At 50.0% G+C, this 27538-nt stretch overlaps 1 protein-coding gene across 10 annotated transcripts in view; it reads left to right on the top strand.

Annotated features, from left to right (window-relative positions):
* The window catches only part of CELF5 (CUGBP Elav-like family member 5), a 42901-nt gene that overhangs the window by 2350 nt on the left and 13013 nt on the right, over positions 1-27538 (top strand). For 7 of the 10 annotated variants that reach the window (XR_009960892.1, XM_062596468.1, XM_062596464.1 and 4 more), the window contains exons 2-4: positions 7233-7315; positions 20546-20597; positions 27349-27477. Coding sequence is in view for 9 of the 10 variants with exons in the window: in XM_062596468.1 (XP_062452452.1) it covers positions 7233-7315; positions 20546-20597; positions 27349-27477 (264 nt within the window). In the remaining variant the exon portion in view is untranslated. Of the gene's footprint in view, positions 1-7232; positions 7316-15474; positions 15496-20545; positions 20598-27348; positions 27478-27538 lie in introns of those variants that run through there. The other 3 variants (XM_062596465.1, XM_062596470.1, XM_062596467.1) reach the window with 3 other exon arrangements.

Here is a 27538-nt window from a genome sequence, read left to right as displayed (position 1 = left end):
GCCAGAGGGCTTGCATGGCTGAGCCCTGTGGCGGAACCCGTGGCAGGTGGAAAGCACAGTCAGGGGAACTGTCCAGGGTTTCATGGACACCTGATTAGTGGGTGGCTTTGGCAAAGCCAAGTAATTATTCACCCATCTCTGCAGCGTATAGGAATCATAATCTTTTTGGGGCTGCTGTAAGAGCAGATTCAGTTTTGTCTCCCTGCATTCCCTGATCCATAGTGAGATTCAGCTGACAGCTCACATACCACTTCCATCCTCTTTTTCCTTACTTCCACAAAATGGGGAAGAGAGATTGCAAGAGGACGTGCTGGGCTTTACCAGTAGTGCTGGCTTCTCGAACAATCTCTTGCAGCTTGATGCAGGGAGCTGAACAGCTGCCTTTGGCCTCAGGGAGGAAGGGGGAGTGGAGAGGACCTGCCATGGTGGGCAGATGCAAGGTGCGCTACCGGGTCCAAGAGCTAGTTAGCCCCCACAGGCTGTTCTGCTTGGTTGCTGGGAACCCACAAATTCACCGCAGAGAGAGGAGGGTGTCACAGGCATGGTAGAAACATGAACACCATTATGTGGGGTTTTTTGTTTGTTTTTTGTTTTGTGGTTTTTTTAGTGCTTGATTATTTGCGGCTCAGTAACCTGACTGATGGTTGATACTGTTCCAGCCCCCTAATGTTATTCATGAGGCAGTTTTTCTATTTATGTTAATCATAGTTAGGTTTGCGTGTTAATGGAAGTATTTTTCTTAAAACTGGTATTTCCATGGGAAGAAACAGAGAGGGGTATTTGAACAAGCTTTGGGAATGGGTTGGGGGAGACTGAGCAGGGAGAGGATCAAGTGGAAGTCTTTGGCCTTGGGTTCTGGGATCAGGCAAAAGGCGGTTTCTCCAAGAGTGTTGGCATCCATCCTGGGTAAATTTCCTAGCAATGCCCATGGGAGGATAAGTGAAGAGACTCCGAGATGCAGAATTGAGCTGCAGGGGACTGTCAGGGGCTGTGTGAAGATGTACACAATGTGTAGACAGGTGGATGGTGGATGGCTTTTCCAAAGGGCAGGGAGACAGTAGCAACCCCATCCTACCTTGCCTCTTTGCAGCTGCGTTTTGATTCAGCTTCTGCAGGTTTGTAGATAAGCTCCCCACTGACACCCTGTTTGCCCTGCTGAAGCCTTTGAGGAGATCTCTAATGCTAAGTTTTATCCAGAGACCCCTGTCATCTGCAGGCTGATGGTCTTATTCAAGCTTTAGACTGCTGAATGTCAGGAGTAATGTTTAGGATCCGAGGGGACTGTAAATTCCAGAGTCGATGTGTGGGTTGCGGGGGGGGGGGGGATCAGGCACAGGAAATTGTTGTCTTGCTGCAATGCCAATGGGTCTTGCCAATGGAAAGGGGCTGGGTTTTGTTTACAGGGATCTGGAAACAATCCTAGGACTGGCAGGCAGGAGATGGGCAGGTAATGGTTTGAGGACACCCAAAGCCCAAGCATTTCTTGAGGACCAGCAGCCAGGCCAACCACACAGCCTCCAAAGTGACCAAAACACAAGTGACTGTTTGCAGGTGCCACATCACTCTGCTCTGGGGGCCTGACACCCATGTGCACCATGGTCTCGATTGGAGACTGTAATTCATGGGACAGAAAACACTTTCAGTTTTGGATATGTGATAGAGATGTTTCTAGGCAGGCAACTAGGGAAGACCTACGAGGTCTTTGGGGGGAGCTGTAGTGAGGTGAACAGTTCGGGGGTACCCTGCCAGCTTTTGTGCCATCTCCTGCAGTGTTCAACTCCTCTGGCATCCCGTCTTCTGGCTGTTTTTACTGTCTTCTCTGAACTTCCCTGTGCTGCAAGCTGGCAAACAAGCCTCTACAGGCCAGAAACTGGTGAAGTCCATCCCTCCTCTTTGCTTATCTTTTTGCGATGTTTAATGAACTAAATATGGATGGTCACATGCACAGAGGAGCTGAGAGGGCAGATGCCAGAGGATGGCAAAATGAAGCACTGTCATTAGTGAACACTCTTGCTGTGAGGTCTCAGTGTGTGATAGCAATGTGCCATCTCCTCATTTTGAAGGGTGCTGACAGCCTAGCCTAAAATTTTCAGCTGAGTACCCTGTATTTGGCTTCTGGGAGGGTGGGAAAGGCATTGCCTGGCAGTAGCTCTTCCAAAAGCCTTTATCTTTAGGAGAAGTCCTGTGGGACAGTTCCTGCTGGGGGGGGGGGGGACTAGCTGGCAGCACCCAGGCGCTCTCTGCTCCCCCTCTTCTTGCAGGCAGCAGAGCCTTGGTCAATGTCATGCACTGCTGTGTGCCAGCAATAGGTCCCCTTGGCCCACTGTGAGCCAGCACTTGGCCCAGTCATGGGGGATTGGTCAAGCTGCCGGTCATTTCTAAGGCAGCAGGTGCTGGAGCGACAGGCTGTGTCCTCTCCTGGTGCTGGTCTAGGCTGTGTTCAGGAAAGGCTGGGTACCTTGCTGACCGTGCCAAGGTTATTGCGCATGGCTGCTCCCTTGCTGTGGGGCTTGGGCACGATGGCCATGTCTGCACCATTACGGCCAGCGCAGTAGGCCAGGTAGGGGGCAATTTCCCAGTTTCAGATGCCAAGGTAGCCCCTGCTGTCACTACTGCTCTCTCCAGCATCCACACATTGGAGGATGTTGGTGGCAAGGCTCCTAAGAGCCCTGGGCACTTCTAACACTACATCTCGCATCTCAGCAGGCTTCATGGGCTTGGTGCTAGAAGTGTCCAGAGTGGCATAAACCTGTCCCCCATCGACCTGAGTTTGCCGTTAACTAGAGTGGGAAATGTCAGTGAAAAGACCTCACGTCGGTGACACAGGCCTTTTTGCAGCCCTGTGCACATTGACACTCCATGGAGCAGGGTGCTGGAGAGAGGGAAGCTCTCCTCTGCCTTCCCAGGCACTTATGTCAAGCTCACAGTTTTCAAAGCCTGAAAAAAATGAAGACGTGGTACCAGGGTCCTGCACATGGTGGCCACTAGTCCAAGCTAGGGTGTGTGGCTTTCCTGGTCCTTCTGTAGGCTTCAGACACTGGGGCAAAGGCTGGGGCAGGGGGCAGTGATCTGCTTCCTTGCTGTGTTCCCGAGGAGCAGTTCATGAGTTAGTTTGCAAGAAATAATGCCTCTTCAGGGAGGAGGATCCTTTTCACAAATATTTATTTCCATAATTCGGCTTGGAGTATAGTGTTCCTGCAACATCCCTTTTTATATTTCTGACTAGAGCAAAGAGAATTGACTGCTGCATCCTACCCTCAAAACACCTGGCTTGGAGGGGTGGTCATTGTGTTTTCCAAAGGACACAGCTGAGCTCTTCAGCCTACTCCTTGCCACAGCCAGCGCAGCCTCTCGGACTCCTCTGTTCAGGAGGCAGGAATGAGCTTCCCAGGTGTGACACGGTTAGGAACAGGCCTATGTATGTGGGCAGCCTAATGGGGAGGCTATTGGTGAGTGGGTGACTATGATGGGGATGGAGTCTCCTGCTACAGGGCCAAATGTTGCTGAATACTGAAAATCCTCCAGGCTGAAGTGTCCCTCATCCTGCTAGCTGGGCACAATTCTGCTCCTGTCACAGCTATTGGCAAAACTCCCAGTGACCCTTGGTCTCTATAGTCCTCTGCTTGGGAGGGCTGGCTTGCTGTTTCCTGCAAATAGAATTACCAGAGAGCTGATTGGATTGCAAACAAACTTAGAAAACATTTTATTGTAGCTTTTTAGAGTATCCTTTACCCAAAGTTAAATATAGGAACTGGCCCTAACCCAGGAAGATTTGGGCTACAAAGCACAATGCAGTAGCAGCCCTGCAGAGGCTGGGACTGGGGCATTTGGGACGGGGATGGCTAGAGGGAAACCACCTTCTGTGGAAAAGTTGGAGTGTGAAAGGCCATCACGTGCAGCTGAGTGGGATGAGCATGCCAGGATGGCCTCGGGCCTCCTGCAGCACCTGCTTCTACCCAGCCCTGCAGCAGGGAGCTGCTGCTTTTTGAAGAGAGACTCCTCAAATCAGTCTCACACAGGGGAAGCGAAAACAAAATGTCTGCTGCAGTGAATCAGGATCCTTCCTTATGCCCTGCTGGCCCCAGGAGGGGCGGGAGGCTGATGACAGTATGGAAGATGTGTGAGTCGGGGCCATGGGAGCCATGTGCCACACCTGCCGATGGCCAGCAAGAATTTAATCCTTGTGGCTGTTGGTTTAAGTGCTTTTCTCTGGAAGCTGTGGCTGCACTGTCCCTCTCCAGCCACAGAGCTGGGAGCTGCGGTCGCTCCATTGCTGGCAAGAGCCCTGGGTGACCCTGGCACAGCTGTGTGCCCCCAGCCTTCTCATGCTGCTGTGGCCGGCTCTTCCTGCAAAGGGCTGGGAGCCTGGTGGCCTGGCATCTGCAGTGGAGCAGAAGCCCTATCGTGCCACAACACTGCAAGAAGGGAGCACAGCTACAGTCCTTGCTGGGTCAGCTCTTGTGTGCCCAGCATACACTGTGCTGGGGCGCTCAGGGAGGGAGCAGCAGACAGGCAGACTGTGCTGTGCCTGTACTGTGCCTGCTGCACCCTTCAGCTGTGGGTCACTGGAAGCTGCTGGATACCACCCTGAGCTCCAGGAGCAGGGAGCTGGAACCAGCTGCTGAGCAAACCCCACCATGCTGCATAGGGAGGGGTTGAGTGAGCCAAGGCCAGGCCACGGCTGCTGAAAGCCTTCATCACCCATGGCCCTGGGTCCACGGAGGCTGGGCAGCATTGGGGCAGGCAGAGAAGGGCTGGCAGGTGCTGGGAGAGACCGTTCATCGCACTTTCAGGATTGGTGCCAGTGGGTGCAGGTGTTGCTGAGCTGTACAAATCCCGGGTCTGGCATGGTGACAGTACCTTGCAGAGTAATTCTCCATCCCTGTGCAAGGAACATCTCTCCTTTTTCTCCCCTAAATGGTGTACCTTTGTCCAGCACTCATTTTAGTCCTTGTACTCCCATGAGCTGAAGTTTTTGAGATTGCCAGTGCACATTGCCACAGCTGGAATGTTACTGAGCACTGAGGCTGTGATGCAGTGATGGGGACTGAGCCCTTAACTCTGCAGATAGCCTCATGTAAAGCCATTAATCTCCCACCCTTGGTCTTCTCTGATTTGTTGGCAAATTCTCCTGAGACAAGGATGGTGTCTTCATTGCACATGCATGAAGCAATTGGTACCAGTGTACTGAAACTCTCAATGGAATAAATTGCATATTTCCAGGTCCTGACTTCAGAATTTCCCCTGGTGACTCTCACGCTGAGGATATTAGAATTGATCTTGTGTGACTTGTATCTGCCCTGCAAAGCTACAGACTGTTGCAGCAGGTGGGACCCAGGGGAACATCCATGTTTGGGACATTGGTGGTCAGACCTCCAAGTCTTCATATGGGTGCTTTTCAGGCTTTGCCCTGTACTTGATATCACAGCAGTCTGAGAGGAGAAGAGGGAAAGCAAAGGGGTGCTTTCTCCATTACAGAGCTGCCTTTGCCACAGGAAAAGAAGGCCTGCATGTTTCCTGGATCCGCTACATTTGTTAAATTAACTCATGATCCTCTGCTTGCCTCTGGTGCGACATTCTCAGTTCAAAACCTGGGCAAAAAGGAGCTTTAAATTACTTATTAAAGATGGCTAATGTGTGTGTGTTTCTGGAGTGTTTCTTTTTAGCAGGATCTACAAGGCCAGAGATGTTTTACTTAGCTGCAGCAAATCCCTGGAGTTGGGATGGAAGAAGGCCAGTGTAATTGTGCAGCCCTGGATTGGGGTTGTTCTGGGCAGCTGGCTTTGTGTGGGCCGTAAATGTGGCACACCATGAACCGCTCCAGGGCAGGGGGAGCAACCCAAACAGGCCCTGCCTTGCAGCCCCCTCTGTAGCTATGGGGAGCTGAAACAGCTAGGGAGCAGCCTGAGCCAGGCACAAGAAGGTGGGGGTACAAAAGCTTCCACTTGGGCCATAGCCGCACATCTGCAGCCCAGCGCAGTGACAGCTGCACTACCATTCACTAACAAGCTGAAGGGACGTGTCCTGCCTTTGCTTAGGATGTGAAATGCCACAGGGAATAGTGGGGAAGGGGGGGGGCGAGTGAGAGGGTCAGAGACATTCTCATGTCTGTGTCTATTCTCCAATGCCTTGCCCAGTTTCATCTGCAACAACTCAACTGATGGAGCTCCCAGCACTTCCCTTGGGAGATCATGCCACAGTCTAATAAATCTCTCTGCTAGGAAATGTTTTTTGATAACTAGCCAAATTTTTCCTTTGCTCAGTTTCATTTGGTTATTCTTAGCGTCAGAGCACTCAAAGCTGATCCTTCTTCCTCCTTGGGTTGGGGGGGGGCTACAATTCCTCCCTTCTTCTCATAGCTCCAGTTTTAGGCTAAGAGGTTGACTGAAATCTTGACCAAGAACATCAGGGTATGGCCTTTTCCTTGCGTTTTTCAGCTTGCTTTCTCAGTCAGCCTTGCTGACTGTGTCGTGCTTTGTTCTCTGAACTTCTCTTGTCATGCAGGCGTATGCTTGTGTGTATTCATGCACATTGTAGGGGTGTGCATGTGGCACAGAAAACCAGACCACTCTTTCTGTAGCTTTCTTGATTCCATGAGTCTGGATCAAGGGGCTTCTTTATCAGCCTAAAATCCCAGAGCTTTTCTTCTTCCCCCCCTTTTTTTTTTGTCATCACTGATCCCAGTGGTCCCTGCAATTTCCTCTGATCTCTGTGTTTTGCACCGGTTTTCCACAGGCAACGTTGGCCTGCAATTTGCTCTTGTACCTTTTTGCTTGTACCAATTTGCTCTTATCTTGCTCAATGCTTGTTTCAAACTTAGTTCATTAACTGGGACCCCCTTCCATGACTTTAACAGACTTTGGATGGGGCCTACAACTCCCTTGATGATGTTTCTTTGTCTTCTTCCCTAGAGTTTGCAACACACCCAGATTTCATAACATTTACACCTTTAATTAGCAAGTCTTTTCTCTTTTTGTTTTGTTCTGTTTTGTCTTTACAGGCAATTTACAAAGATGATAACTAAAATAATGATAAGTCAGGTCTCATACAAGGGCTTTGGTGGATGTTTCCTCTATCTGAGCAGAAGGCTTGGGACAAAGGTCTGCTGGAACAGGCCAGCATATGTAGTTCATGTACTTGGGGCACATGCTGTTACTAACGGTGTAGCAACATGGGGTTGGTGTTCATCTGCAGTTGCGTGTCTAACTTGGCGCTTTCTGTATCCGTCACAGGTTGTGCATTCCTCACCTACTGTGCCAGAGACTCTGCTATTAAAGCACAGACGGCACTGCATGAACAAAAGACTTTGCCAGGGGTAAGTCGCAGTGAATTGTGTCTGCAGCTCATGCCACAGGCTGGCAAATGGGCCTTGTTGGGGGAGGGAGAGCTGGTGGAGCGCTGACTGAGATTAATTTTCCTGTTTGTGAAAGAGGAGAGTGATTTGGGGATTAGAACAGAGGTGTGGGGCCAAAGCAGAGACCTGCTTCTTGCAGAGGTGCTGCTCTTCTCGTCATCCTACCAAGGCTATCCTGTGTTACTTCAGCCAAACCAGTTTCTGTGTTGCTCCCTGGCCTCTGTGGTGTGACATGGCCTCTCCAGCAATCTGCTCCTGTCACTAGGGAGCTGGGGTGCCTTGGTGAAGTGTGTGGGCCCAGCCTGCGCAGTGGTCACATAATCACAGAGTAGGTAAGGTTGGAAGAGACCCCTGGAGATCATCTAGTCCAACCTCCCTGCTCAGCAGGGTCACCTAGAGCATGTTAGACAGGATCGCATGCAGGAAGGTTTTAACTATCTCCAGAGAAGGAGACTCCACAACCTCTCTGGGCAACCTGTTCCAGTGCTCTGCCACTCTCACAGTGAAGAAATTCTTCCTCATATTCAGGCAGAACTTTCTGTGTTTTAGTTTGTGCCCATTGCCTCTTGTCCTGTCGCATGGGACAACTGAAAAGAGTTTAGTCCTGTCCCCTTGACACCCTCCCTTCAGGTACTTATAGACATTGATAAGATCTCCCCTGAGTCTTCTCTTCTCCAGGCTAATTTGTAGCCCTATGCTGGACTCCCTCCAGTAGCTCCATGTCTCTCTTGTACTCGGGAGCCCAGAACTGGACACAGTACTTGAGATGTGGCTTCACCGCACTCGAAAGGTGGTAACAAGCAGTATGAGGTACCAGACTCTTTTCCTCCAGATGTGCAGAACTTCCTGGTGCATCAGTTTCTTGTCTGTGTTAGCTCTGCCAGGTGCCTGCAACTCTGCTCAGTGATTCTGTGCAGGACCCAAAATGATTTTTAGTGTTGTTTCTGAGCTGGACCAGCTTCTCAGAAAAGGAGTGCCCTTGGTGCGTCCCGTCGTCTGAAGAGAAATGGGTTATATAGATGAGACTAGGGTGCTGAGCCAGCTGTGGCCATCCCTTGGTCCTCCACATGCTCCTTCCCTCCCCAGGGAATCACAGAATGGTTGAGGTTGGAAGGGGCCTCTGGAGATCATCTAGTCCAACTCCCCTGCTCAAGCAGGGTCACCTAGAGCATGTTAGACAGGATTGTATCCAGGCGGGTTTTGACTGTCTCCAGAGAAGGAGACTCCACAACCTCTCTGTGCAACCTGTTCCAGTGCTATGTCACTCTCACAGTAAAGAAGTTCTTCCTCAAATTCAGGTGGAACTTTCTGTGTTTTAGTTTGTGCCCATTGCTTCTTGTCCTGTCGCATGACACCACTGAAAAGAGTTGGTCCCCATTCTCTTGGCACCCCCCCTTAAGGTATTTGTAGACATTGATAAGATCCCCTCTCAGTCTTGTCTTCTCCAGGATAAACAGTCCTAGCTCTCACAGTCTTTCCTTATAGGGGAGATGCTCCAGTCCTCTGATCATCTTTGTAGCCCTGTGCTGGACTCTCTCCAGTAGCTCCATGTCTCTCTTGTATTGGGGAGCCCAGAACAGGACACAGTACTCCATGGCTGGAGCTGGGAGCAAAGCGCTGGAGGATCCCAGGAGCTAAGTGCTGCGGATCAGCCCTCTTGTTGCAGAGAAGCCTTCTACCTCCCTGGGACCTGCTGTTGAGCTGAGAGGAGGTTTGAGTTGCTGCCAATCTCTTGCAGTATTGTGCGAGAGCCTTTGACCCATGGATGGGGTCCTTGCTGTGCTGAGCACCTCAACATGCATGCTGGAAGGATTCACTTGTAGGAGAGCAGGCAGAGGAGTTGGGTACTTGTAGACAGAAGCTCACAGGAGGCCAGGAGTGCTCAGGGCAGCAAGCTAATTACTGTAGACCAGAGGTCTCTGGAGAAGAGTCAGGAATTCATAATCATAACATTTCCCATTTAACCATCCAGGTCCAGACAACCTCCCTCACCACCCCTCATGACCTTCCCATGCATGCCCTTTGCCGTATTGGTTTACCTGCACTCCCCTTGTGTGCAGGTCTTTGTTGGCATTCGAGGGCAGGAAATTGCTCATGTTTTAGTTATGACTTAATGGAATCTTTACTGTTACCAGCTATGGATGTTCTGGGTTATCTCAGGGCAGCAGGTGAGGAATGCAAGTAACTAGGTACTTAAATATGATTTGACGTAATTTTCTGTGAGGGAAAAGGTTAACCTTTTGGGATAAAGCAATGTAATCTTCCATGTGCATTGGTCCAGGGGGGCAGAGTTGACAGAGTCCCTAAGAGCAAGTTGCAGGGTGTAGGAGAAGTGTCTCTCAATGAATGCAGTGCTGCACCACAGTAGAGAGGAGACAGACACATCCCTCTCTAGTACCTCTAGAGAGACCATCAGAGGTTACTGGTGTGAGGCTTGGCAGATAAAGGCTATTTTGCTGCCATTCTACATTGATGTCTGTTGTATGTTTCACTGTTCTCTATCATTTGTACTCCTGCATTTAGAATTTGCATCAGGTTGTGTTTAAATAAGCAATGCAAAGCACATTTATCTGAGATTGGGTGATCTAAAGGCTTCTTATGTTTAGGGAGGGGTAGGAAACTGCTTGGGAACAGGAAGGAGTGTCTGCTGCCACATGCTTTCAAGCATGGTAGTCTTCAGCTGGTTAATGAACTATGTGCTGTTCTTAGGTTTCAGGATTAGGAGAGAGATGAGCTGTGTTTTACTTGAAGATGTGCATCTTCATGCTATCAATATATCACTTCATCACATTCACTTTTTCTCTAGGAAATTCCCTGTGTGATGAGGAAGGCAGGATTCTCTTTGGTCATTTTAGTGGTTGCTTACAGATGGTTACCACCAAAATGAAACAGACCTCTAGCCTGAGGGGGTAGAGTTGATCTTGATATGGAAGGGGCTAGCTGACCTCAGGTAGCTTGAAGCACTATTTGCTTTACTTGATTTGGTCATTGTGTTCATGTAGCACTATCGATCCCTGTGGCCCAAGTGAATACTCTGGAAAGGAGGCACAGTCAAGAGCTCTGTTTCCCTCTTTTGGGGAACAACATCATGAAATTTCTCCTTTGTACATTCATATTTAGACCATCTTGTGATGAACTGAGTCGCAAAGCCTCTCACCAAATATATAACAAGGACCCTAGCACAGGGCAGAGAACAAAATATACCAAACCAGACCAATGGGGTTTAAGTAAATGAACCATAGTATGGTAAACAAGCACTTTCTTGCTTCTTTTAGCCATTTACCACCTCTTTATTACAAATAGCAATAGCAGTAAGAAGGCTTAAGGATGTGCGTAACGTCAGTGAGGGTAGGCAGCTTCAGAGACAGCAAAGGATGGAGCCAGCATAGAAGGGTTTTTGTTAGTAATAGTACACTTGCCACAATATTGCAAAGCAACCATAGATGCCACAAGTATCTTGTTCACTGGTCTCAGTGTAGAGATCAGTGGCTGATCTCAACAGTTCATGAATCCAAATAGAGATGAATGGCTTGCATATCTGAGAATGGAGATTTGATAAGGTCAGACTCATAGAAATGCTTTGATATGGTTTCTGGTAGGTCCTCAGGCTGTGAATTGGGAACTAGACAGATGAAGTGGAACAGGATGCCTGTCCAATTCTGTCTCTGGGTTGCGCTGTGCCTGCAGATGTGTTGCTTACACCCTCTGTGCCTGATGCTAGTGATGTCAGTGTATCCAGGAACATTGCTACACTGTTCCTGCAGAGCTGCACCTGCAGAGTGGCTGTCCTGAGATTTTGTATTGTTGCTCATTACTGTAGATTTTCTGTCTAAATCAGTACAATCACCATGGTTTCTATTGGCTTTTATGGCATTTCTGGCAAGTTCTCCCATTTAGGTGGTCAAAATTCTCTTTGCATTGTGATTTTCACTTCATTTGTTTATTTTTAAATTGAGGGCTGTTGGATGTCTGCTTGGTAAATAGACTACAAGAGTTAAGCCCAGAAAAGTTTTTTTCAGACAGGAAGGTGTAGCATCTTTTTCCAAAAGTAGCCAGATTTTGGGTTCACTTCATCTCTCACTGGAATTTGTTCCCTCGTCCAAGAATGCCCTGGTCTCAGCTCTGCTCTGTTTCATCCCAGACTGTAGACTGCATTATGTCAGAGGAGCCAAGTCATCATGGTGGTTCAGAGATCAATGTCAGGCTTTCATGGAGCTGAGGCTATGGATCCATGCATTTCTTTGTGGATAGAGATCGTTCAGTGGACTTTGGAAGCAGAAGTGAGTGGGGGAGAAAGAGTTCTCATAAGGGCTGGCATGCTCATGGTGAAAAGAGAGAAGACTCTCTTTTCTAGATCTAGAACTTGTGTTCAGATATACGAAACACCTGTGTTGCCTGCAGAGCTGATAAGTTGCTCTTGGTCCAGTCTGGCAGTAGCAAGTGCACTGATCTTCCTGTTGGGCAGGAATGATGGAGCTTCCTAGGATGGGGACAGAAAGGGCATCCTCGGGGAGCAAGCAGCAGTGTCTAAGCACCCAGGCTTGCTGAGAAGTTGAAAAGACCAAATATCCATGCCCTTGCTGATGTCAAGGGCTGGGGAAAGCAGGGGAGGTACCCTGCCTTGTGGCCATGGGGATGAGGAGCCTGCAGAGATCCTGTTTTGCGCTCCCTAGCCTCGCTCCATGAGGACAGGCTGGGGAAGTACATGGTCAAATCTGACTCAGTCCTGCTGGAGCAGTCTGACAGGCTCCAAAGACACAGCGGTGATGGAGGTAGATCTGCCCGAGGAACAAAACAGAAACTAATCCCTGCTGTTGCCTGCATCCACACTGCTGGGGGGAGATGTACAAAGCAGAGAGGCTGAACAGAGGCAAAATCTTTGGATCTGAGAAGCAGAGAGAACATCAGGCCCTTACCCTCCTTCCTGAATCCCTTGTCCTCCTCAGCCGTGAGCCAGCACAGTGGTACAGTGCTTCACGTCCTCCCTGCTCCCTGGCATGCTCCTCCCCGGCTGGGTAAAATGATATTATATCTCAATAACCCATGTCTTTGATTTGTGATTGTGCCTTCAGTTTGCTGGGTTCTGAAAGGAATTGGAGAGGTTATTAATGACACGCAGTGATCACACACCAAGTTAAAGCCTCTTGCTGAGTGAAATTTGAGGGAAAAGCAGCCAGCTTTTCAATATTTCGTAGAAACGCTTTGTGTCTCTTTTCATTTGCAGCCAGACAGTTGCAAATTGCATAAAATTGCTCCTGAAGAAGAAGGGGGAGAAGAATAGAGCGAGGGAAGGGAGGGGAAGATTTTTTTTCAAAAGTAATTCTTCTGTCAAGATACAGTTACAGTTTTATTTCTATGCAGAACAAAGAAGGGCTTGCTGAAAGGTAGGCAAGTAAGTGGCAGAAATTGGTATTGATCCAAGCTGGGAATATGGGCAGTTTAAGAGCAGCAGTGGGGGTATTGAAATGCAGCTACATCAGAGGGGAGAACTCATGGATGCAGCAAGGGCTTGGGAATGCAGGGACACAGAAATGGAAAATTACAGAGAACAGCAGCATTAGAGCAGAGAGAGACTCTAGGAATGCACCAGGGGTTGAGATGCAGCAGCAGTAACTCAGATGGCTGGGCACAAGAATTAATGCAGAGATAGAGCAGCGCTTGGGTGGAGGGCAACCCTGTGGGCAAGCTGTCTTCTGTGCTGTCAGGAGTCGGGGCTGTCCATGGGCTATTCATCAGGCTCATCAGGATATGATGGGACATGAGTGACTGGAGGGGTTTGGTAGAGAGATTAAAGCATCTCATTCTCCCCTTCCCTCCTCTTCTGTACAAGTGCTGGTGTGCAGCCAGCCCAAGGCAGTGTTTCTTAAACAGCTTCTTCGTGTGAATCCTGCAGGCCATTGCAGCTGGCAAGTCTGGAAGACATGCTGAGGAGCAGAATAGAGGGCTTGGATGTTTGGCTGGGGGCTGAAGCTGGGCTCCAGTTGTTGCTCCTTGATGTTGCCTCTACAGTTTGAGCCCTTGAAGCTGGGTAGGGTGGAGAAGCTTCTTCCATGTCCATCCTGCAGGTTTGGAAGAGACGCTATCAGTGAGTTTAGAAGAGACATATAACATCATCAGTAGAAGGTAGCATTGCAGAGAGCATGTTAAGGCTGTCTCATGGAAATGGCAGGACATGAAGGTAGTGAGCCAGAGCAGCCCCTGGCCAAGCAGCAGCTGAAGTGCCCACTCACTGCAGAGGAAGTTGCAAATACCTACTCCTTTGGGAGTTTGGCTCAAGGGGCTGAGAATCAACAGCAAGGCAAGGCAGCAGCCCTGAAAAATACATACCCTGAAGAGGCAGAGAGAGAGCAAGCTGCCAAGGCAAACATTGGCTCCTGCTGCTTAGAGAATTGGTAAGATAATAAAATTAAGAATTGGCACCCGTACCCACACGTTGCTCAAAAACACACATGTAGGTTCTCTCCTGCCTTCCCTCCACAGAAATTACTGCCTGTTGCACAACGGGGTACTCGTATCTCCTCAAAGCCTGGAGTTTGGGCTTTTGTCTTCCTGTGCTTCCTTGTGAGCAGACTCACACCTATGCTCATGAACACATGTGCACATGCACACGCCAACCCACACAGACCTTTGTCTTTCCAAAGGCTCCACATGGCTGAAAGTGACTGTGCAGTGCACGGCCAGCTCCTGCGCGAGGTGCTATCTGCTGGGACCCCTTGCTCCTTTCCTGCATAGCTGCTTTCCAGCTGGACAGGCATAGCTTGTATCTTTACAGAGTTTTACTGTGTCCCAACCTCAGAACTTGGCCTTTACCGCTGTTAAACTGTACAAAGTTACTATTGTCCCTTTCTCAAACTTGTTGAGGTTGCCCCTGAGCATCAGTCCTGCCCTGCAGCATCCTGGCAGTGCTTGCAATCTGATGCCACTGCAGACCTGCTGAGGGCATGCATAAGCCCCTCATCCAGGCTGTTAGTAAAGACATTAAAACATCTTGGCCCAGTCATGACCGCAGAGGGATGCTACCAGTAGCCAGCTGGACTGGGTGGTGGTGGCCACCACCCCTTGGACTTGGCAGTGCAGCCATATTTCCACCCACTTGCTGTTCCATCAATCCAAACCACATCTCACCAATGTGACTAGGAGGATATTACTGGAGCTAGGGTCTTAGGTCTTGCTGAAGTCCAGGTGACCAACACCCACTGCCCTCCCTGTGGCCACAGTGGTGCTGCACTGCAGCCTGTTCTCACATGATGTTCATCGGGTGCATTTTTGTTACAGCAAAAGGTGTTTGCATCGCTGCCAGGTTGATTGTTCCCAAAGCATGGCAACTGTGGCTGTGGCTGTCAGGAAGCCATGGCCCATTAATGGTTGCCATGGGAACAGGAGCTAATCATGGCCACACAGAATGGCTTGGTGCAGAGGTCCCCAGTGCAGCCCTAGTGCCCAGCACTGCACCACCACCCCACCACCCAGATTTGTTGCAGCAAAAGAGCATTAAATTAGCAGGGACCTCTTCATCCCCAGTCACTGTAATTAAGCTGCTCTGGGGGAGGGAGCTGAGGGCAGCACAGCAGCCTTATGAATGCTGCCAGCATCTCCTGGTTGTTCAGATCAGAGCTCATGGAGAATGGTGGATGCCTCTGTGCTGTGGCTGGTCCCCACATGCCACAGGAGAGCATGGGGTCCCCACTGCATCCCCTTCCCTCTCCCGTTTACCCCTGCCTCTTGGTTGGAGATGCTGCTCTTGAAGGCGTCTCCCAGCTGGGGCAGGCTCCCCAGCATGGCCAGGGCCCTCATGGCAGCCGGTGGCACTGCAGAGGCTTGCAGGAAGCTGCGGAGTCCTGAGGTAGCTGGGTGTTCCCCCTCACTGCCTCCACACAGATAGGTAGCCCAGAGCACGGGTAGCAGGAGCCTGGCAGCTTTGGAGACCTCTGAAGATGTGCATGAGATTTGCACCAGCTCTCTGCAGACCCCATCAACTCAGGCTTCCTGCAGCCCTGCACTGCCCAACTGCCCTTTCCCAGTTTGCAGAGGGCCTTGGAGGTTCCATCCTGTGAGGGCGGTGCATGGAAAAGCACCAGAGGCTGCAGGACCAGACATGCCGTGAAGCAAGGCCAGTGATGCACCAGTGAGCACAGGACAGGGTGAGTTTCGGGTTCCTTCTCTGCATGGCCTGGCAGGAAAATGAAAGCAGGGTGAGTGTGGTAGCATGGGCTTCATGGCTTCCTGTTCCTGTTCTGCTGACAGTACTTCCAACCTTCCTCTCTGCAGCCTTCTTCAGCTTGCTCAGAGTGATGTGATAATCCATCTCACATCATCTTATGCCTGCTCCCTGTAGGCCTGCTAGGCATTTTCCACCTCGCTCTGGACTGGGAATTGCTGCTGTGGTTAGGGCCTCCTCAGATAACTCAGGCTCTGTCCTTGAAGAAGCAAGATTCTGCAGCTGATGTAGGGTAGGAGAGCCTGAGTACCAAAGCATGCTGGGTCCTTGGCTGCATGGCTTTCTGAAGGCTAGAATGGACTCTTGTAGTCTATACAAACTTGCTAAAGGAGCTTTTGGGGTTGTCTGTTCCTTCAGCCCTATCTTGCAAGGCAGGAGGAGCAGGAGGACGTTTGGGTCCATATACTGCCGTGGCCATATACTGCTGCTTCTTGCACTGCTGAAAAGCCCTCTTGAAAGCAGCAAGGTCTTTACATGAGTTTAGCCCAGAATTTTTCTTTCTGTTTCCCTCAGGGGATACGTGATGTCCTAGTGCCTGCAGAAGAGGAAATTGGCCCTTTCCTCTTCTCACCTTAAATCCTCTTTGACCTTCACTGGGACTAAAACACAAGTGACAAGAAGAGATCAGGGCAACAGGGAAGATCGTCTGATGTCCTCCTTGGTGCTGTGCACTGAAGCATCAAGGAAGGAGTCCTGTGAGGACAGACTGACCATCAGTTCCTGAGATGTGTCTTCCAAACAGTCACGCACATGATGGAGCTCTAATTGCTACGTTGGGTTGGCCTCCACACTGGTTATCTGATGTTAATGCACAGTAATGGCACTGTCACTTCCATAGAGAGATTGGAGAGATCCAAAGGCTTTCTGAGTCATAGTGATAAGGTGCTTGCCTTGCTCACAGGGGCGTGCTAGCTGGAATGAGGACAAAGATGACGGAGCACATTAAGGGAGGAGGAACACAGGACTGCAGAGACCCTGAAAGGCACAGCAGCTGGTCTGTGTGTGTCATGGGCCACATGCTGCTTGAATGTCTGCAGATACCTGCATGCAGCTCTGCTCTCATGCAGCCCTCACCTTTGTTGGTGTGGGGGTTGCTTCCCCATTCTGCCTGTTTGTCCTCTCTGCTGGGGAAGGCAGAATACCCCTCCAAGGAAACCTGTAAAATCATTTGGGGTTTATTTGGTGTTTTCCTAGTGATACAAAGCAATGGAGTGCAGTCCCTCATACAGAAAAGGAAGGCCTTAGTTATAGGGCAGGAGCCCTGTGGTTTAGACTCCTGGCTTCACATCCAGGTTCTGCTGCAGACCTCCCATGTGACCTTCATCTGCTGCCTGTACCTTGGTTTCTCCACCTGAAAAATGACACTTAAAATGATCCTTGTCTCCTCTAAAATGGGGGCGAGGGGGTGAATTTCTAAGCAGTTTCTAGAGCTGTGCTGAAATGATGCGAGGTGATAATGTTGCTGATGTTCCTGTGTGAGGCTGAGCTACCCTTTCACCCTAAAGGATGGTCTTTCTGGACAGAACTGAGGTCTGCCCTCTGAGACATCAGTGGAAAGATGTAAGCAGGAAGCTTGAACACTGAGGCTGGCACCAGTCCATCACTGCTTGCCTTTCTGATCAGAAAGAGAGTCCAAATGTGCAAATCAACATTTAAATGTATGTGTTCTGCACAGCTAGAAGTGGTTGTGATCCACTAGGCAAGGTGGCCAGCAGAGAACCAGCCCATGACTGGAAGCGCCCAAGACTGCAGGACCTCATTCTGCCAATGGCCTTGAATGCCTTTTGGTTCCTGAAGTCCCAGAGGAGCCAGGCTGCATTGTGTGTTTCATGCTCTGTGCCTCTGACCCACTTAACACTATGAGGTTCACTTGCCTTGCACCTGAGGGGCCATTCTGCATCACTTACACATAATTAATAGAGAGCAAGCCCTGCCATCCCTGGGGGCTTGCTCCCTCTCTCCAGCCTTCATGGTCTGAAAGCTGAGGAGGCAAGAGGTAGTGGTTGCGGCTCCTCCTTGGAGGCTGTGGCTTCTGGGTGACTAAGATGACAGTTCATGCAGGGCATCAGCGTAAACATGGAGAAAAAGGTTTTGGGGGGAAGATAGAAACACTGCATTTTGGGTGAAGAGTATTGTAGACTCTGGCACCAAATCCAGACCTGTAACAGCCTTTCTTCTCTGCTTACCTGTTCCTCTATCATCTGGGTCCATGTTTCTCTCTTACTGACATGGATAGGGAATTTCATTTGAATTATGTTTAGAATTTGGCCCTTTTGGGACACTCAGGTTTGAAGAGCCCCAGGGTTGAAAAACTTAGCCTTGAAGTCAATAGCAGAACTTCCTCTGACTTCAGCAGGGCCAGAATTTTTCCTGCAGATCCATGATCAGAAGAGTGCTACAAGGGCAGGACCATTTCCTTCAAAGCAGAGAGGAAGCCTGGACTCAATGCCTTTTTCCTGTATGCCCATCAGGCCATGGAGATGGGGTGGGATGAGATTTAGACACTGTCTAACCAGCAAGATCGCTCATCACTGCCTCTTCCCTGGAAAGCTTGAGGTTATTCAAGGCTGCACTGCCTCTCCTCTCACGAGGGTCTCCTCATTGATCTCCTCATTGTTTGCTGAGCAGGACATGGGAGATGTGGACACTGTGCTTAGTAGCATCAGAAGGCCTTTAATGCTCCCATGGTCAGCAGAGCTTTGGAGAAAGCAAGCTGCCTAGGTTGCCTGTGTGAGAAAGGGAGCAGTGCAGGCAGAGAGGCTGGAGACTGTGAAGGGAAAGCACAGCTGTGTTTGGAGAGAAGCAATATATCCCACCTGGCTGTGGGAGAGAAAGTGGAGAAGGGCAGGGGGAATCTCTGTCCCCTCTCAAGTGATATCTCTCACTGCGTGTGGCTCAAGGTGGGGAGGTTGTGCATTCGGTGGCAATGGAGTATTAGCAAGAGATAAGTAGCATGGAGAAGTGCAGGAAAGGGGGCCTGGGCTAGGAGGAGGTGGGCCCATGCTGGCCTGATAGGATGTGCTAAACATTAATGGGAAAATCTTCAGAAATGAACAAATAGGTTAATTTTTAATGCTCAGCTAAATAATTTAATGAGGAATATTAAGCTCAGCTAGTGAGGAAGGCAGGGCTGCATAAATCACAGGCTCAAGTCCTCTGCACCACATGTGTGGGGTGGGTATGTGTGGTAGAGGCATGCAAGGCTGTGCATGGGCCTCTGCTTGGTGCTCAGGATCTGGGGCATGCACACCCTGCGACTGGAGCTCTGGGGCCACCTGGGCCAGTACAGATACGGCTTTCTTGGACTTAAATGAGTTCTTTGATCACACTGCAGTTGATGACTGAAGGCCACAAAAATATGCATTTCCAGAGTTTGATGTGCATGTCCTCCTCCCTGTGCCTTTGCTCCCTTCGTTCCTCAGCTGTGAGAGGAAGGGCAGACCATCCTTGCTGTAGGGACAGAGCCCTTCATCCAAGACCTATGTACAGAGCTGAGAACCTCACAGGGGTGCCGCAAGGCTGGGACATTGAACTGAAGCAACTGTGGGCTTTCGCTGTGCTTGTAGGCTCACCTTTCTGTTTGAGGGGGACTTTGGTATTTCATTTGTCTTTAATGGCAGCATGGGACAGCAGGATTAATGTGGTGGTGGTGTCCCAGGTGTGGGAGCCTCCTTGTCTCCAGTTCTTGGCAAGGAGGCCCCAGCCTGCCTCTGCCTGGCTGGAAGACCTCCCCTTCCAGAGGACCTTGCAGCTCTTCCCTGTGCCTCAGCACCTGTGTTGCTTGTTTTCTCCTCTTTACCCCCATCCACTTTGGCCACTTTCAAACTCACTGGAGCTTGCAAGGGTTCTGGAGCCAGACAGCCCTTGATGGGGGGTGGGGAGGTGTTGGCTGGGCATTGGCTGTGGTTGCATGCTGGTGCCCACACAGCCGGCACTGCCCAGCAGCTTGGTGGACAGTAGCACATGTCCCCATCGTGTGTCCCTTCTTGGTGTGTGTCTCCTCATGCAGCACACCAGCCTTGAGGAGGGGAGAAAAGGAAGGTGTAGACAGATGGATGGGGGGGGGCTTCCCCCTCCCCAGAGATCACATTGAAATGTCTCTTTTGTGCAAAGTGAAGGGAATGCCCCCAAGAGCTGGTTTCCATGGCAACCACAAATGTCAGGTTCCATGTGGTGAACCGCTGTTTCCATGGTGACAGCGCCTTCACCCAAGGTGCTGGGAGCTGGAGTAACAGCCCATGGGGGAGGGGGAGCAGCTGGAGCTGGGATGGGGGCTCTGGGGCTCCGGGGGCTCCACGGCCATTTCCTAGCAGTGCTCCCCTCTCCCTTCCCCCAAACAGATTTGCTTCGCACAGGAGCCAAGATCTGAGCCTACCCCTCCATTGCCATCCCCATCTGTTTAGCTTAATCCTGCATTTGCTTCCTGGTACAAATAAAGCCATTTCAGCATGGTAGGAGTGGTGGGGAGGGAGGAGGCCAACTGCCCTCTGGCTCCACACCAAGCCCAGGGCCTGGTACCACTGCTGGGCACCACAAGCCTCTCCTGCTCAGCCTCCACACCCTGGCCTCCACTGCCCAAACACCCTGGCCTCCTCCCCAAAACACCTCAGCATCCGCACCCAGGGAAGGGAGTGTTTGGTTCTCCCAGCCTGCACACAGCTCCTGCAGGCAGCCGGGAGACACTGCTGCAGCGCAGCATGGCCCCTCCTCAGCACACACTGTCCATGCTGCTGCGCAAGGGCTGGCAGGGGTGAGCAGGACATGCCAACATGCAGCACTGTCTCTAATCAGGCTCAGGGCAGCTATTTCCTCCCTCCTGTGAAGAGAGCAAGTGACTCAGTTAAGTGAGGTGCCCATGACTGTGCTGGGTCAGAACAGGCATGGAAGGAGCTTTCAGGATGGGGTCTACCCTGGCCACCACATGCCAAGGAGGTGGCCAAGTGCTAATCCTCTGCATTTCTCTTTCATTGCAGATGGCACGCCCGATTCAGGTGAAACCTGCAGACAGCGAGAGCCGTGGAGGTAGTTGTCATCTCTCCTTGCTTATTTGCTGATGGCTTTGCAGTTAGGAGCAGGGCCAAGCAAAGAGACCCAGGTCCTGACCTGGTCTTGCTCCTCCCACAGTCTAAGTGGAAGGGTGTTTGTGTCGGCAAGGCATGTGGGGAGAGTCTAGGTATGGGCGTGCATGGGAAGCCTTTGGCTTGGCCCAGCAGGCAGCAGAGTGCACCCTGCAGCCGGGCAGGGTGGGGCCAGGATGGAACTGCCTGCTGCCAGGTACTGACTGCCTGGCAGTGCATGGCCCTGGAAGTTACAGCAGCAGGCATCTGCTATGATGCATAACACAGGGTCTGGGTAAGTGCAGGCAGCTGGAAGGAAGTTTTCTTGGTCCTATGCCTGAGCCATGCTGTAAAAGCCAAATCCTTGCCTCAGCACTAGCTTTTCAACCTGTTCAGCTTGCTGCTTCAAGGCTGTTTGCTGCTTACCCCTTTGCTGCCCTGGCGCTGTGGACCATCTCAGCCCCTCCTCCCTCAGTCCTGCAGCAAGCCCATCACACCTGTCAGTGGCAAGTGCTGCTGCAGAGAACAGCATGTGGTGGAGAAAGAGCATCTGAGGGGAAAGGGAGGATCCTGAGTTTCTGCCCGAGATGAAGGCTATCAGCCTGCAGAAGATCAGCTTGGTTAGAGCAGCACCTGCTGAGCAGCTCAGAGCTGGAAGACTGAGAGCAGAGGAATCTATGTTAATGTAATGGGGGCTCATGCCAGCTCAGATTCCTCCTCCAGGTGGAGAAGTTTGCAGCTCCAGCCTTTATTCCTAATGTTTTCTAACATTGTTGTTTTTAAAAAAAAAAAAAAAAAAAAAAAAAAAGAAAGAAAAAAGAAAGAAAAAGCGCAAGGGACTAGGAAAGCCTTTGCTAGAAGTACCAAAATCTCAGCCTCACAAAGCCATTGCACCTCCATGTTGGTAGAGCCTTACAAACCGATGCCCCCTATGTGTGCTGCTCTGCAAACACAGACCTGCACCCTGCCGCACACATCCACACACAGTTACCTCCACAAGCACCACCATGCTGCCACCTCACCACTACCCCGCCAGCTGTCTGTGCCATGCTGCCAGTGCAGCCAAGCAGTCAAGGGACCTGGCAGGGACTGCTGACCCCTCTGAGTCCAGCCAGGCCTCATTCCCACAGTCTGACACCTTGCTGCCAATCCCAGCCCACCCTCCGGGCTTTCTGAGGGTGGCCCCAGCATGGACTGCAGCAGAGCTGAGGCTGCGGGTGCACCTATGATGCCCCCAACTCCCTCCAGGTAGCACTGTGCATCTGCCTGTGCTTGGGACAAGGCTAAGCATACAGCAATAACTGATCCAATAATAGTAATAAATAAATGTCCCATTTTGCTCCTTAAAACTGGTAGCCTGTTATTCTATATTTTGCTCCATCAGTTTCCCTGAATCAGTTCTCTAGTGAAAGGCTATTATTCAGCGTGAGTAAGATGATCTCAATCTGCCCATTAGATATTTTTGCCTTCCCTACAGTGAGATGAGCTTTATTCCTAAAAAAGAAAAAAAAATACTAGTGTGTGTTTTGTTAATTATTATCATCTTATATTATAGGTAACTTTCACCTAAAGTATCTTGATGCTTCCTAACCTAACAGAGCTGTTCAAGTAGAGAAAACGTGTATTAATTAAAAAGAAAAAGTGTTTCTATTTCATTGTTCTGAAAAGGAAGATTTATTTTTTGGCCTCCCACAAAAAGGTATTTTTTTTTCACCTTTCAAGGAAAATGCAAAATAAAAAAAGAAATCACACTTTTTTTCAGCATCACTTGCTTTTCATCCAAAAAGGCTTTTTCTGCTCCCAACCTACTGAGATTTTTCATAGGAGGTCTTTTTTTGAGCAAAATTTGCCCCTTCCTCCCTCTCTCTCCAAGGATTGCTATTTTCCCAAGTGAAGGATCTCAAAAATATCCATTATTTTTGAAATCTTGCAAATATGAGTCCTTTTTGTAGCTCAAAGTGGAAAGGCAACAGTCTCCTTTTTTCCAAGCCTTTCTTTTCATCCCCAGTAGCTTCCGTGCTGCACTACACCCCAGCCCTGCAGCACAGGTACTGATGGGAGTTGCCTGTGAGCCCTGGAGCTGCCCCAGGAGACTATAGCACCTGCACATCCAACATTCTGGAGAAAGGCAGGTGGAGGGGTCCTGTGCTATGTCCAGAGCCCTGTTGACAGGGCCGGGCTGCTACTGCCTGTGAAAACAAGATAGAGCAATAGATCCCACCTGTTGTGCTGCTCCTCTCATCAGCAAAGTAGCCAAGCTCATCCACAGGCCTGGGAAGAGCCACTGCATGTAGCAACAGAGCCACACTAGCAGGGGGCCAAGGGGAGATTTGCCCTAGGGCAGGACCGCTGGGAGGAGGTGGCTGCATGCGGCAGTGCCACTCAGCTCTGCATTACACTTGAAGGGGAGCTCCTTTCTCCTCTTCGGTGGCTGAAGACTTTCAAATTAAGCACTTTGAATTAAATTTGAATTAAATACGTGAAGCTGGAATTTGTTTCCTGGTCTAAGGGATGCTAATGCTTGGGCTCTGGCCGTGCCCTGGGAAGGCTGTTACCAGGTATGGGACTAGCTGCGTGCATTGTTACTAAGCTCTGCAAAAGGAGACTACCAGTACAAAGACTCTGCCTGCATGAATTCAGGGGGAGTCCTGTCCCGACACAGGCTTTGAGCTCACTCCTTTTCCTTCCACCTCTGCTCAAAGCCCAGCAAGGCCTGCAGAAGGTGGGATGGGGGCAGAGGCTGCCTGGGGCATTGCTGCCAGCCACCAGCACCACCGACTGCACCCAGAGCGTGTTTCCATGGCAACTCAACAGTGGGCTATGGGAGGTGATTTTCCTGCTTGCTGGACTGCATGGGAAGTTGCCAGTCAGAGAGTTAAAAAACAAGAGCTGGAAAGAAAATGGAGGAGAAATGACAGGAGTTTTGGGGGATGCTGAGGCAGTGGGAGAGGGAAGGAGCTGCAGTGCAGCAGATGACTGTGGTGGGCACCTGCAGGAGCTGCTGGCCTAGGCCAGGGTGCCAGCAAGGAGAGGGATCCCCTGAGTTGGGATCAACAGCACCAGAAGCGGTGCCCCAGTGGAGAGCAGCAAAAGGGGTTGCTGGCTTTCACCACGGGTGCCGCGTGATGGGGCAACCTGGCCACTGGTAGGGGAGGGCACTGATTTGGAAGCTGCCCTGAGAGAGAGGGGTGGAGGAGAGAGGAAGGCACTGGAGTACGATTTAGGCCCCATCATGATGAGAGAGGTCAGCAGCAGCGATGCCTTCACCATGTTCCCGTTACTTCAAACAGGCACCCCAGGGGCTCATGTCCAGAGTCTTTGCCCCTTGCAATCTGGGGACTTGGGCTGTGTGAAGGCAAAAGCACTATAAAAAAGAAATCCTTCTCTTATGTTGTCATTAACTTCACCCTCCTCTGATAGTGACATTCTGGGCGGGCATTCACAAGCGATTCAAAACCAATAGGTGTCTTCCTTCTTATTTGCATTTATAGTCTGAGTCCCTAACAGATCACATTTTCAAGCTGTTCTGCTTAGCCACAAAGGCTGACATTTTTTTTTCTTCCAAATTCAAATAATAAAGGAAATCTAAAATTCCCAGATGAACACAGGACTTTTCTGGAACTTTTGCTTAGGAAGCCCTGTCAAACAGTAAAAGACTTGCAGGAAATCTGCAAGAACTGAAAATGACATACACTGTTTGGAAAAGGAAAGAATAATACTTTTGATCCAACTGAAATAATGTTAGGATGAAACCACAAAAATTATCCAGGACATTCCAAGTCTCTCAGAAGACAAAAAGCAACTAGCAACTCATGCTTTAATGTTGGTTTGGTTGAAAGTTGACAAGATTGCTTTTTGGAAGTGCCATCACTGTGAAGCTGTGGCCTCTCACATCCAATGGACTATTGCATGGTGAAGATGCACGCTTTGGGTGTTGGTGGTAGCCATCAGGGATTTGTGCCAAATTAGTCATTAGCCAAAACTGGAACCATTTACATGGCCCTCCACTGGTTACCCACTGTTTATCTGCAAATGCCTCAAGTTATACAAAAATCAGAACTAGAACCAAAAAAGGCCAATGCTGCACAAAAATGACAATACTTCTGTGTAGCTGTGCTCCCCCTCACTACAACTCTAGCTTTTTTTGTTTGTTTGTTTCTTGTACAACCACCTTTCCCAGGTGTTTTGAGACCACCCTCCCACCCTAGCAGCTAGAAAGGCTGCAAGGGTCACTGCAGAGCAAGGCAAGACCATCACATGCATTTGTAACTGTACATCTCAGTCCACACTTGCTTGTTAGTTGAAAGAACAGAATATTTTTTTACAGAACCCAAAGTTAGTACAAATATTTCCCCATACGTTTCTCTCATTTGTTGATGTATTTCTCCTGCTATACTTGTGGTTGAAAGGCTGCGGAATGGTGCACCTATCTGACATGGGGACAATACAGATAATTCAGGACAGGGGAAGGCATAACATTGTAAAACTCAGGCATCCTCCCCATTGCCAAATGGGGATCACATACAGCACCAGGTGATGTTAATGGAGAGCTGCTGCTCCTTTAGTTTCCTTCTCCCCTCCACCTTCCAGTAAATCTTCTCTTGACCAGTTCCATTTTCTCCACTCCCCTTCAGTCAGTTTTGCTCCTTCTCGCCATGCCATTTCTTTGGCTGGTTTCCCCACCCTTGCATTTCCAAGCTGGTCCTTGAGTGGGTCAAACTCTGTCTTACTGCTAGTACCGCTATATAGCACCCAGCTTTTCAGCTCCTGTGACTAAGCTGGGGCTTTCTGGGCATTGCTGGAGCACTACATTCTGGATGGACCCAATCAGCTGAACTAGTGTCTCCAAGATGCAACCCTTGTCATGTGGGCACAGGGAGAACTGCAGACAGTATAGCAAGGAAAATGGAAGGGGATGAGATTTCCATAGGTTTAATTATCCAGAGAATTGTGCAAATGTGAAACCAGGAAATTTGATCTTTTAAAAATACCTGAGGCATATATTTCATCCACTTCCAGTGATGTAAATCAGGAGCAATAGTTTGGGACTGGGTAAGAGCAATCAGCCTTAGCCTCAGCATTAGTAATCTTTGAGCTCTGGTGGAGGAAGGTGGCAGCTGACAAAGTTGCTTGGACAGTTCTGGTGTCTAGTGGTGTGCTATGCCTCCAGGAGTGGTCCAGCCATGCAGCACATCTCCCTGTGCTACCTGCATGGTGGATGTGTGGCTCAGACTATCGCCCTCTTGCAATTTGAGGAAACAAGTTTCTGAGGGCACCTGCTGGGTATGGGGGGGGGTGTCAATGTGCATTCATGTGCATGCATGAGTCTTCTGTGCTCTGGTGCTTGTCCATGAGTGCTATGCATGCACTGTTCTACAAGGGAGCCCTGGAACGGGTGGATGATCCCAAATATGTTTGTGTGCATGTGGGGAAAAGGCAGCATGCACGCTCACCTGGGTGGGAGCCAACCTCTGAGCCAAAGAAGATGCCTGCAATGTGACTGTTTTGTGTGTCAACCATCCCTGCCATACACACTCTACCACCCCTGCAGTCCTCTGTACTGCTATAGCTTGCGGACCTGTTGTTTTTCAGGTCACTGCACTCTCAAATGGATAGCAGTTTCTTGCTATTTTCCCTGACATGCGTCACATTACATTGGCTTTGTTTGAAGCCAGCCCCTCTGATCCTGTCGCTGACAATAAGGAATCGTCCTTCTGCTCCTCCTGAGCTGCATCCTGACGTGGTTGCTCCTGCGGGTCGTGTTTGGGGTGGGAGGAAAGGATTAACTCTTTAATTGACATGACCACCTCCTTGCAAAGATGAGGGGGTCAGGCTGGCACTGAGACTGAGGTGTTGATGCTGCATGAATAGCTGGTCACAGCAGTAGTAACCACATTTCTGCTGGGCTGGGAGGTATCTGGCTATATGCTGCAGGTCCGCTAGGTGCTTCTGTGGCCTAGGATGGCAGGAGGCAGCATTGTGTACCTTATCCTGCCTCTGCTTGCCTGAACCCCACAGGACCTGGCCCCACATCCAGGAGGCACTGGCTGGCCTCTCCCCTTGACCACAGTTAGACATGGCACAAAATGCCTTCTGAGATGGGAGAGGGGTAACCAAGGAGCTCTACTGGCTCTCACACAACTGCCTTGGCATTTGGCTGATCTTGTTGTGAGGCAAACTGGGACCCAGGATACCAGTGTTTATTACAGACCATGGCAGAGAGCTTGGTAGATATACTGGTTGCACTGGATCAGGGAAGAGCAAATGGGACCTAAGACACTTGTTCCATAGCAGCTGCAGAGTTGATGGTCTTGGGTAGCTATTCATCCTGTGTTTCTCCTTCTGTGTTTCCTGGGGTATCTTCTGTTTCCTTAGTTACTGTTCAAGACCGGTGTAATTGCCTAGGCACTTTTATTACCACATGAACTGGATCATTCAAAAGAAAAGGATAATTAATAGCAAAAAAAATTATTAAGCCTTCACTTTCCTTTGGGATGTGAAGGCTTTGCATGACAGAAGAGGGCACAGAAAACTTTGCAGGTGTGAGTGGCTCAGGGAGACCCTGCAGACTGACCCCAGGGATGCATTGCAGCCAAAAGCAAATCATTTCCATGCCAGGCATGTTTTCATTACCAGATGGTTGTGTGCTGAGGTGGCCCTATCCTCCTGCTTTGGACTGTGAGCCTCACAGAAGGTTGATGTTTTTGTGTTTCCCCCAGGGGACAGGAAGCTCTTTGTGGGCATGTTAAATAAGCAACAGTCTGAGGAAGACGTGCTCCAGCTCTTTGAACCCTTTGGGGTCATTGATGAATGTACAGTGCTCCGCGGACCCGATGGTAACAGCAAAGGTGTGAACCCCTCTGTGTGTTGTGCCCCTTTCTCCCTGCTCTTCAGATCATGCTCATCTGC

Source organism: Rhea pennata, chromosome 27 (genome assembly GCF_028389875.1).
Source record: "Rhea pennata isolate bPtePen1 chromosome 27, bPtePen1.pri, whole genome shotgun sequence".
NCBI classification, from domain to species: Eukaryota; Metazoa; Chordata; class Aves; order Rheiformes; family Rheidae; genus Rhea; species Rhea pennata.
This window is presented reverse-complemented; position numbering and strand designations above follow the sequence as displayed.